Source organism: Phallusia mammillata, chromosome 2, assembly GCF_965637545.1.
Source record: "Phallusia mammillata chromosome 2, kaPhaMamm4.hap1.1, whole genome shotgun sequence".
NCBI classification, from domain to species: domain Eukaryota; kingdom Metazoa; phylum Chordata; class Ascidiacea; order Phlebobranchia; family Ascidiidae; genus Phallusia; species Phallusia mammillata.
Window position 1 is genome coordinate 14,461,182 of NC_137253.1, and position 11,474 is coordinate 14,472,655.

An 11,474-nucleotide genomic window follows, 5' to 3' on the forward strand; every position below is an offset into this window, starting at 1 on the left:
ACCCCTCCGGAACAGTTTCAAAATTGAGGTTGTTTACGGCTAATTTATTCGCATTGGAAAAATTAAACAGATGTTTGAAAATTTGAAAAAGGTCTCTCGCGTAAAGCGTTCTGCTGTAAAAATGCGCAAAGGGTGTGTCGTAACGGCAACGGGATAGAAAAGAGTAAGCTCTGGGCTACAACATGGTATCCAGCTGGTTAAAAGCCCCCCTCCGGAACAGTTTCAAAATTGAGGTTGTTTACGGCTAATTTATTCACATTGGAAAAATTAAACAGATGTTTGAAAATTTGAAAAAGGTCTCTCGCGTAAAGCGTACTGCTGTAAAAATGCGCAAAGGGTGTGTCGTAACGGCAACGGGATAGAAAAGAGTAAGCTCTGGGCTACAACATGGTATCCAGCTGGTTAAAAGCCTCCCTCCGGAACAGTTTCAAAATTGAGGTTGTTTACGGCTAATTTATTCACATTGGAAAAATTAAACAGATGTTTGAAAATTTAAAAAAGGTCTCTCGCGTAAAGCGTTCTGCTGTAAAAATGCGCAAAGGGTGTGTCGTAACGGCAACGGGATAGAAAAGAGTAAGCTCTGGGCTACAACATGGTATCCAGCTGGTTAAAAGCCCCCCTCCGGAACAGTTTCAAAATTGAGGTTGTTTACGGCTAATTTATTCGCATTGGAAAAATTAAACAGATGTTTGAAAATTTAAAAAAGGTCTCTCGCGTAAAGCGTTCTGCTGTAAAAATGCGCAAAAGGTGTGTCGTAACGGCAACGGGATAGAAAAGCGTAAGCTCCGGGCTACAACATGGTATCCAGCTGGTTGAAAGCCCCCCTCCGGAACAGTTTCAAAATTAGGGTTGTTTAGGGCCATTATATTCGCATTGGAAAAATTAAACAGATGTTTGAAAAATTAAAAAAGGTCTCTCGCGTAAAGCGTTCTGCTGTAAAAATGCGCAAAGGGTGTGTCGTAACGGCAACGGGATAGAAAAGAGTAAGCTCTGGGCTACAACATGGTATCCAGCTGGTTAAAAGACCCCTCCGGAACAGTTTCAAAATTGAGGTTGTTTACGGCTAATTTATTCGCATTGGAAAAATTAAACAGATGTTTGAAAAATTGAAAAAGGTCTCTCGCGTAAAGCGTTCTGCTGTAAAAATGCGCAAAGGGTGTGTCGTAACGGCAACGGGATAGAAAAGAGTAAGCTCCGGGCTACAACATGGTATCCAGCTGGTTAAAAGCCCCCCTCCGAAACAGTTTCAAAATTGAGGTTGTTTACGGCTAATTTATTCGCATTGGAAAAATTAAACAGATGTTTGAAAAATTGAAAAAGGTCTCTCGCGTAAAGCGTTCTGCTGTAAAAATGCGCAAAGGGTGTGTCGTAACGGCAACGGGATAGAAAAGAGTGAGCTCTGGGCTACAACATGGTATCCAGCTGGTTAAAAGCCCCCCTCCGGAACAGTTTCAAAATTGAGGTTTTTCACGGCTAATTTTTGTGTGTTTTGACACTGAGAGCTATGATTTCTATTATGACAATAAAATTCGGAAAAATGTCACAATGGACGCACAAGATTTTGCATGGTTCTATTTTATTTGAGTATTTATATTCTTTGACGCGTGATCACATTAAAATGCTCTTTATCATGTCATTTTTCCATTGATTTTTTCGTTTTTTAATTGTGTTTTACATTAATGTTTCATTTGATATGTTACCTGAAATTTTGTGGTAAAATTTTTGTGTTTAGGGGAAATTATTCTGCCAGAATGACACTGGTAAACAAACCTAACTGTTCGTATTAGCAAGATGAAAAATGGATAACGATTTTGTGCGACGGCTGTTTACAAACTTTAATGAAGCAATTGACTCCTCAGCGGAAATGTACGTATTGTGGCGTGTTTGTGTGTTATTATGTAACATTGAGTTGATCTCTTAATAAAGTTGTATTATCTAAGGTTCGATATAAATCGAAATAATTATTACAGAAAAGAGATTGGAACCATCTTAACGGATAAACAAGAGACAAACAAAAATCCAATACATGTTGAAAATGGACACATTGGGGTTGAGAAATGGTGCATTAAACATATTTATCTTTATGCATACAAGCAGCTGATGAATCTTGTTTCCAAAGGTTTAACTGATGACCATAGAGATATTGATACACTTTCCAGGTAAAACTGTGCAAAACTTTATGTAATTTGTTAAATTTTAACAGATTTTAACAAACAACAGGTTCAGCAAAGGTATTTTATTTTGTAGATGTGTTGCTATATTCTGCAGTGACTGTACAACTGCATGGAATGTCCGCAAGCAACTTTTAGAGTTCACAACAAATGAAAACACTCTTAGAAATGAACTTCAATTAATCCAGTTGGCCCTTATGCGGCATCCAAAGAGCACTGAGTCATTTGCTCAAAGGCGTTGGATAATTAAAAAACTGTTTAACTCTAAGGTAACCTGGACACCATCTCACATTTTACCATTATCACACTGCAAGAATTGTGCAAAACCAAGACTAGTTTGCGCAGTGTTTAATGATCCTGGGAAAGTCAGTGACAAGCATTTACAAATTATTGAAACAGAACTAACAACATGTACACTTGTAGCGAATAGGCATACCAGCAACTATGCTGCATGGAGCCATCGCTCCTGGGTGATTAACACATTGGTCCTTTCAAATTTGTTACAGGAGCCATCTGAACAACTTGTCAAAATACTTATGTCTGAACTATTATCACTTTTGCAGTGGATTGAACTTAATGTTTCAGACCATTCTGGCATGTCCTATTGCAAAGAACTTCTGTCTGTCCTGACTGTGGTTTCACTATTGCAAAACAACCATGTTTGCAACTGTAATCACACAAAATTTAAGATGCAGGACAATTTTGAATGTTTTAAACATGAAAATATTCAGAACAAATGGTATGAAGCTGTGAAAAGCTGCAATGAACTACTTTTACTACATGGGGCATGCCATGAAGCACTTTGGATGTTTAAGTATGAGCTTGCCATAAGTTACCACAGGTTGGTGGGTAGTTTTATCAAAGTTAGCGATGAGAAACATGAAGCCGACAACCTCCTTTCTTTTGCTGGATGTCAGAAATTTTGCAACACGCTTGCAACAACCATTCCAACACCTTCTGCTCAGCACTGTATCAAGCACCATATGAACCTTGTTAGAATATTCTTTAATAGTTCATCTTAGTGGACTATGGAGTTAAGTATTGTAACTGTATTTTGTCTCAATCCTTTTCTTCTGATGTGGCAAGGTTATTTTTTTTTACTTCATAGACCTAGAGAAGCAATAAAAAAGAATTAGAAAAAATATCTTGCTCATTTTGTTTTCCTAAATTTGTTGTGAAATGTCAGACTTATCTAAGGCTGTCTTAGTACCAAACCTGCTAATATAACTGTTTGCAAGACCTTAAAGAGTATTTATTCTGTATTTCAATAAAATGTCATTGCACAAATCAACGCAAATGCAGGAATGAAAACAAATGTGTTTTATAGACAAAAGGTGGAACAATTGCAAGAAAATCATTTAAATGTAATACACATATTAGCAGTATACTAAGGCCAACAGCTATATATTCCAGTAGTGAATTTTGAAAGTGACAAACCTATCTTTACTGAAAGATTTTTATTAATTTTTTTCTTTTTGATTTCTTTAACCTGGTTTTATGAAGCTTCATCCCCAAGAACCCCTGCTTATTTTACAAAAAAGGGCACCAAAGTATATCATGTCCCTTTGGGCACAGCACAATGTGTTCAGGTCTTCACACCCATTCAGTTCCAATTTTAGGACTGTAAAACTGTAACAGAATAGGCTTTACAGTGTAAATGTGGCAGCCATTTTAACATTTTGAAAGCTTAAAGTACATTTTCAAGCCACCATGGCACACTTTCCTGCTAAAAGCGGTGAATATAAATTTACAACAAAATGACTATGATGTGGTTTTAGGGTGCAGTATTTTTTTCATGGGTACTATATTGCAAAATACATAGTGTTCAATTTAAAACAACACTGTTAAGATCAGATGGCACTGGGCACACCACAAAAGATCTTTTAAAATAAAAAATGTTAGTTCCGTTAAGAACAGGGAAATGAGCAAAATAGTGTAAGTGTTACAAAGGGTTATACATAATATTTCACACAGGTGTTGATCGTTTGACAATATATATCAATATATATAGGGTGTTTAGTGGGCATGAAAAAAACTGGGCATTCCCAAACCCTGCTTCAGCATTTAGTGTGATTTGTCACAATGTGGCAAACATAATTTTGACCCTGACTTTCCAGCACTTCTTTCAATGTGTGAAGTAACAATGCACGAAAGATCAGCACAATATCAAGTGTAAGGGGACAAAACGAACAGTTTTTGCCCAAATTACTCACTTAACACTAATAAATTATGGGTGTGTAGTAGAAAATGGACTTGAGTAACCAAATAAACTAAGGGCATATTGATTTCCAAGAGACAGTACTGTATAACATACATAGCAAATGTGGAGATAGTGAGATTAAAATCATATGTCCTGTCATACTTGCCAAAATTATGGCATTTCTGGTGTTTTGCGAAAACTTGATCAAAAAATTAAAAATTATCAAAATGCACCAGAGTGTAAATTTATTGCAATTTTTATACAATGAGTTATCCCCCTCATTGGGCCAATGTCAGCCAGAATCACATTTTTTATGTACTGTCCAGTGCTAAGGATTTTCTTCTGATTCTTCTTTTTCTTCTTCTTGATTGTCAGTTGATGGAGGAATTACATCAGCAGAAAAAATATTACCCTAAAATTTAATACACAACTCTTATTTTGCCAAAAAATCAACACTTTTATAAATCGTATTTATTATCCAACATCTACAATAGACTAGACTCAAAACAACATTTTAACATAATACATTTGCAACTAGGGATTTCAATTTGTGGGTCTTCTTTCAATTTAATACCAGGCTTAAAGCTTATTGCAACCTTTTAAAAATGCCAATTTTTTGCCAAAAAAAAAACATGTTCAATATTTAAAGAACCAACAGGATTTACAATTTTACTTCATATGGAAGTAAAAATACATATGAACAGATAACCTTACTTCTGATATGTCATTTCCACTCCGTAACTCTTCTTCCCAGGAAATTTCGGTCATAACACGGGAGAAACAATCATTCATGTAATCAGCCTGCATCAAAAAAAATTCATAACATTCAAGTTCTGAGTGGTTTATGACAACAATAACAGTTAAAATGTCACTCACATATTTTGAGTACACCTTGACCCATCTGGGTTTCTTTGTTCCTCTTTGGTATTGGAAACAGAATGAAATATATTTTTCATCACTTTCTTCCAGATCTTCATCTTTTTTGACTTCCCAATTTTGCATCTCAGGCCATTCAAACTCTATAACTTGTGACTAAAATCAAGCAAAGAGTGAAAAATACACCCATATTTGATTTGTTGACATGTTTGAAATGTAACAAAAAGCACTTTTCAAACAAACAAATGTAAGAGGTTACATATTTGGTTACAAAAAAAAATAGATTTTCTAGTCCATATTTACCTCTATTTCTCCATCATCAGTGCAAGCAAAAAGTTTGAACGCAGTAGACGAAATGTTGACAATAACATGACCTCGTTTTCTGGAGTCACATGAACAGTGAGGAAAGGTGACACTGCCATAACTGGGAGATTTTGTAGCAAGCTCAACATACTAAAAACAAAAAAATATAATTGATATTTGTAACCACCTTTATTTATACTGCTACATGAAAGTAGTTGTTTTGTTGCTTTTTTGAACTTAATTGCTTGGAAGTAATGACATATATACAAATTGGTGGCGTTAAAATGAATAACAGTTGACATCATGAACAGAAAACTGCTGTAGCTGATAAAATAACCGATGTACAAGGCAATGTATGTCATTGCTATAACTTACATACTTTAATCAGTATGGTCATTTCTGTAAGGCAGTGCAACATACATCATGTTGCTCAGAACAAAGTATTACCTTGATATTGTATTACGAAAATAAATTGTGCACGAAAGAAAATTCTAAAAAACTTTTCGAACCGCAAAAGCAGTCGGAATGTGGGTATAAGACCTGCATAGAATAACAGCTAAATTACACCCTTACATCTTGATGCTTTTCTTGTGAAGCAAGCATTTTAAGTTGTGAAGCATGCCTTGAAGAAACAGTCAGTCTTCCCTCCTTTATATCATCAACTGCCTGCAACATACAGATTAGCACCACATAAAATTGTGAAATTTCTTATTTTCATGCCCTATAGCAGTGTTTCCCAACCTATGGGTCGCGACCCAAAGTTGGGTCGCCTGAACTTTCTGTTGGGTCGCTTGTTTTAGTGACAATAAGAGCATCTACTTTTTATTTCGCCTTGTGCCGTTATTTTTATATATTGCCCAAGGCTGAAATTGTTCCCCAACAATAATTTTATCACAACTTTTTGGGATAATGTTTAAAACTGTTTGTGACGTCATAAAGTGATGTGTTAGCTCACGGTTGAGCGTTGTCTGGCTAATAATTCTTGGATTCAGCTCCAAGTATGGGCTAAATGGAAATGTTTGGTCAAAAAAAACAACACTATTTGTTCGTTATAAGGATATTAATTTGCTTAACTTGCGTAGTAATTTCAAAAAGCTTTTCTGAATTTAAAATAGCATGTCTAAAAAATCTAAAATAGCATGTCCATGGGTCGCGAGAAACCACTAAACAAAATTTTGGTAAGTATTTGGGTCGCGTCAAAAAAAGGTTGGGAACCACTGCCCTATAGTCTTATATTTAGTGGACAAGTATTTTAAAATTATTAGCACATCTGTTAGATAACAGTTTATGGCAACTGAAGCAAACAAAATTTAGAAAGTAATTCTGTTTAAACGGTTTGACATGACTATTACAACATTAATAGGTTTAAAGCTAAACCAGTGGTCAGATATTAAAGAATTTTTAAAGCAGGCTTATTAGACCTCAGCTCAAACCCAACTCATAAAATATGTAGGCTTTGATTTACTACAAGTTTGCAACTAGTTACTGTTCACTAAAACAGTTTAGTAATTAATTTCAGATTGGCTCTAGTTGTGTTAATGTAAAATGTCACTATGCTGTTAAAATTATTTTTAGAAACTGTATAAATTTAAAACAAATTTGCTCTTTGGACTTTTGACAAATGAATATGTATATATACTACAACTTTCTCAGAATTTGAAACACATCATATCATGCTACATGTGAATTTTCAGCAGAGGTAAAGCAACATTTACAACAATCCAACTTTGTGTTTAGAACATGGAAGGACCAATCTGTTACAGTATTGGTCAGTTTCACTTTAGGAAAGCATCTTTGTAAACACCCAGTCTTAAATATGGGGTTGTCTCATGTGTTTCAATTGGGTTTGTCTCATATGTTTCTATGTATCCAAATAAAAAACTGTATTTACCTGGCCGAATAACAAGGAAATTGTATTAGAACCACCAAGTAGGGCTTGTTCTTGTCTTGGGTTGAACAACCACTTTCTCAAAGCAAAATCGGATCTCTTTCGATTTGTTGATGCTAATGTCATGTAGGTGTTGGGGTATTCATCTGGGGAAAGCCTGCAATCTGCACATAAAACATGTTTTAAATTAAACTGCAACAAGCTATCCAATTTACCCTGACTTCTACTACTGTTATCAGTGCGCTGTTTGTCCAATATGTCATTTGAGAAGGAAGTATGGATTGGGCCACATATAGAAAAAAAATATGTTACTTTGGTTTCTCTAGTTTTGACAGTCTGTGATACATCATTAGAAAATGAGACGTCAATTTATTGCCCAGCAACAATAAACCATAAAATGCTTTAGTATAAAATCCATCTTAGACCAGAGAAAAAATGTTAAAGTTTTTTACAACTGCATTATCAAGTATGTCAGCAGCATAAATAATTGAGTATTTATTTGGTCAAAAATGTTGTAAAAATCTCATGTAGCTTGTTGGGTAAAAATAGGAATTAACAAACAATTGTGCATGATTAGTGGAAATTGTGTATGATCCGTTCCTCTTTATTTAATAGATCATCTTACAGTATAATGTTGAGTAATTACAAAAAATGGTATGATAAATTAACAACATACAAAAAGATTAATATCAGTTGATGATCAGATGAGGGTTTAACAATCTTACATAAAAGGATGTGTTATGTGAAAATATCTGTCATTATTTACTTACAGAAGTTTTTTTCTCGTCTGATGAAGAGTGAATACAGAGGATGTAATCTTTCTTCAAGCTCCAAGCTCTTGCACATTTTCTAAATATAAATTCTTGTAGTACAGTAGGCCAAGAAAAAAAGTTTCATTTTTACAAGACAGTAGAGATACAGTGACAAAACCAATTACGAAAAGTTTTATGGCACAAGGTTTAGTTTGATTTTACCTTATTTCATGTTATTTAATACAATTAAAAACTTTTACTAACTTCACAAATATCACCGGCTGTAACTTTCTCATCAAGTGGTAAAGTTGAGGTGGTTTGGTTGGGCAAAAATATTCTTAACACATTGGCAGCTTCTTTATAATTTTTCTTTTCTGCAATTCCATTAAATTTTTCATGGCTTTTGGGTGATGGTTCTGTAACTTGCTTCAGTTTCGGCTTCGTTGGCATATCTGTATCAAAAACATGTAAGCTTTAGGTAACAATGTTTAAAACAGGTTTCATGCCTTTCAGTTGTTGCTTACTTGATGAGCATGGTTTTTTTTCCTATATTAAATGTGTCACAAATCCAGTAGACTTAACATTTATCATTTGAATAGTTTAATAAAAATGAAAACATGAAAAAGCGAACAACACCTAGAAATCTGCAAAGCCCAAAACTGCAAAATGAACAGATTTTTTTACAGATGCAGCAACATTTCCACCTGACTGAACTCAGTGCTGACTGGAAAATGTTGCAGGTTGGTGTAAAAATGTGTGTCTGGTCAACCTACCTTGTCCTAAATCTTCATCTGCATTGTAGGCATGAAGCTCAGGCTCATCAGGGTCTTTGTGAATTGGATCCATCGCATCAGTATTTAGAAAGTCTTGCACCAAATCGCATTCAAATATAACACGGATCTTAAAAGCTTAATATAAACAACAATTTTTGAACGTTTTTTGTGGTGTTGACTTGATGATAAATGCTAAAATAATGCTAAAAAAACAATCAAAATAAAATGTTTGCAACACTTTGACCAAAACTCAACAAATTCTTTGTATTTGTAAATTTTGCATAAAATAACCTCTCCAAAATAGCATGGCATAAAACCATAGCACTAAAATTTTTTATGTGAAGTTTGGGCCAAAATTCCACTACACATATTACATACAATTGTACACTGAAGAAAATCTCTGTTCTTTTGTTTTTTTAAAAAACTGCTGTTACCGCGATAACAATAATTTCAAACAACCAAACTTACTTTCTTTGATAAAGTTTTCTAACATAATACGACGCTTCTCGAGTTGCACTGCTGAAAGGCCGAATGGCCATTTGCCAGGAAATTTTGGGTATTCAAAGTCAGTGAAGATTTTCATCAGTTCCTCATAGAGCATTAAAAACTCACTATATCGCCGCTTGGCAGCAAACTTGCCATACAAGGTTACCTCATATACCTTAAGCAAAAACAACACTTAATCACAACATTGAAAAAATACAAAGTCTATAGCAATGGAAAGAGATGTGACATGTAATAACTAAAAACAATATTAAGTGCTAAAATTGCGTAAAAACCATAAAACATTTTTTGTTTTACCATAGTAGATTGAAAATGAAGAGAGTGGTGCAGCAAACACTCACAAATAATTTTACAACTTAAAATAAAAATGCATTTACCACAAATTTGCTTCCGTTCTCTTCAACATGTTCAAACTTTGGAACAGCCACATTGATACTTTTGACATCTGTATAGTCATAGAAAAAATCATCATCAGGATCAAGACGCTGGGCATCCCGGGCAGGAACAGAAATTACTGTCATGGTAAGGGAATCTCCCCCAGCTTTTATTAGTTCCACAACTTGTTTGTGTGTTGCCCCTTCCACACTTTCACCATTTCTGTTGTTTGTGAAAAAAACAGTTTAAATCTGCATTGCAGTACTGGTTTCATGGTTTAAAATTGTACAATTTTGACAGTTAAGAAAAATCAACTGGGTGCTAGAAAATATTTTGCAAACTTATTACAATAAAAATACAGGTCATACTTACACTTTCAATATTCTGTCCCCAGGTCGAACACCTGCCGTCTCTGCAGAACCATTTTCTAGAATAGCACTGACATGTTGAAGTGGGGCATACAAAACTCCATTGATGCTTTTTAGTTGTCCTGTTAATGTGTACAAAACAAAAGGTATGAACTTATATACCATGTTTCAGGAACTACATTTTTATTAAGTTGGCTTGCTTGTGTAAATAGCACTTATTAGCACAATTGGTGAAACGAAAAATACATTCATAACCCACTTGATAATTAACATGCAGAGATACAAGTGCTGTACCTTTTTCAAGCTGTCTATGCAGGATTGCAGGTACTTACTCAAAACAAGCTACTACGTTAAAGGGCCTAGAACAGGCAAAAACTGACATGTGCCAAAGAAACCTGGCTTTAAAACATGACTAAAATTGCAAATTTAAACCAGTTCAAATCAAATAAAATATTTTACAAAAGGTAAACAGTTAACAGAAACTCTGTTTATATCAGTTTTATTCCCAGGGAGTGCTAAAAACAGAATTTATTTTATGATGATAACACTATCTTAATAGTTTTACCTCCTTCACTGACTTGACCTCTGACATTAAATCCAAAACCTGTGTCAGTTTTCTCAATTGAAACCGTCCGAGGACCTTTGTATATATCATCTCTTTTTCTTGACCTTGAAAATACAGAACAGTTTATCTATACGAATTGGACTATTAAGTGTACATATTACACATTGACTTTCAGTTTTTGCATCGTTTTTTGTGGTATACGTTTTATCCAAGTTAACAAACCTTTCACCATCTGCCATGATGCTGGGATTTCTTTTGTGTCCAAATTTCAATAAGAAAGTTTCACGGGAAACAAAATACGCAGTTTTAATCCAGCTTTGATGCCAAAGTCAATGTAAAAAGTCAAACAAATAAGTTTACGAAATCCACCAGCCTTTGCTAAACCGAAATGTTGTTTTGAACGGTCCGATGAGCACTGCGTATTTTATCAGATTTTTATGTTTTGTAGAAAAATGTGACGAAGGGAATTGGTTTGTCAATGCCAAAATAGACTTTGGTCAATACAAGGGAAATCCCAATGACGCAAAACATTTTCCAATCTGGAAATATGCAATGTGAAAAAGATTTTAGCTTCTGCTGATGTTTGGTGGGTTTCTTTCCATCAGAGCACATGTGGTATCGGTAGCCCCCAATTTTTGTGTCGTGATTTTGTAAAACCACATCGATCCAATTTTACAAACCGCAAATACATTTCTCTCT

General features: G+C 34.7%; 2 protein-coding genes across 2 annotated transcripts; one reads left to right on the forward strand and one right to left on the reverse strand.

The window, feature by feature from the left end:
• Positions 1–1,741: 1,741 nt before the first annotated feature.
• Positions 1,742–3,462, forward strand: LOC145214156 (protein prenyltransferase alpha subunit repeat-containing protein 1-like). Its single transcript, XM_080082630.1, has 3 exons — positions 1,742–1,866; positions 1,971–2,159; positions 2,248–3,462. The coding sequence occupies exons 1-3, from the start codon at positions 1,799–1,801 to the stop codon at positions 3,191–3,193; spliced, it is 1,203 nt and encodes a 400-aa protein (XP_079938756.1). The 5' UTR covers positions 1,742–1,798; the 3' UTR covers positions 3,194–3,462.
• LOC145214155 (sorting nexin-27-like) lies at positions 3,413–11,200 on the reverse strand. The gene is made up of 14 exons (XM_080082629.1): positions 10,998–11,200; positions 10,776–10,879; positions 10,215–10,332; positions 9,845–10,064; positions 9,432–9,624; positions 8,964–9,098; positions 8,455–8,642; positions 8,209–8,287; positions 7,442–7,602; positions 6,124–6,216; positions 5,551–5,700; positions 5,248–5,403; positions 5,086–5,172; positions 3,413–4,783 (listed from the first exon to the last, which is right to left on the reverse strand). The coding sequence occupies exons 1-14, from the start codon at positions 11,012–11,014 to the stop codon at positions 4,700–4,702; spliced, it is 1,785 nt and encodes a 594-aa protein (XP_079938755.1). The 5' UTR covers positions 11,015–11,200; the 3' UTR covers positions 3,413–4,699.
• Positions 11,201–11,474: the final 274 nt, after the last annotated feature.

Excerpts from the sequence above, each read along its gene's own strand:
- LOC145214156 (XM_080082630.1), top strand. The coding sequence starts at position 1,799 with ATGGATAACGATTTTGTGCGACGGCTGTTTACAAACTTTAATGAAGCA. Across the intron at positions 1,867-1,970 it reads ATTGACTCCTCAGCGGAAAT|AAAAGAGATTGGAACCATCT; the intron begins GTACGTATTGTG and ends TAATTATTACAG. Across the intron at positions 2,160-2,247 it reads GATATTGATACACTTTCCAG|ATGTGTTGCTATATTCTGCA; the intron begins GTAAAACTGTGC and ends TTTATTTTGTAG.
- LOC145214155 (XM_080082629.1), bottom strand. Across the intron at positions 10,333-10,775 it reads AGGTCAAGTCAGTGAAGGAG|GACAACTAAAAAGCATCAAT; the intron begins GTAAAACTATTA and ends ACACATTAACAG. Across the intron at positions 5,173-5,247 it reads TCAAGGTGTACTCAAAATAT|GCTGATTACATGAATGATTG; the intron begins GTGAGTGACATT and ends TTTTTGATGCAG.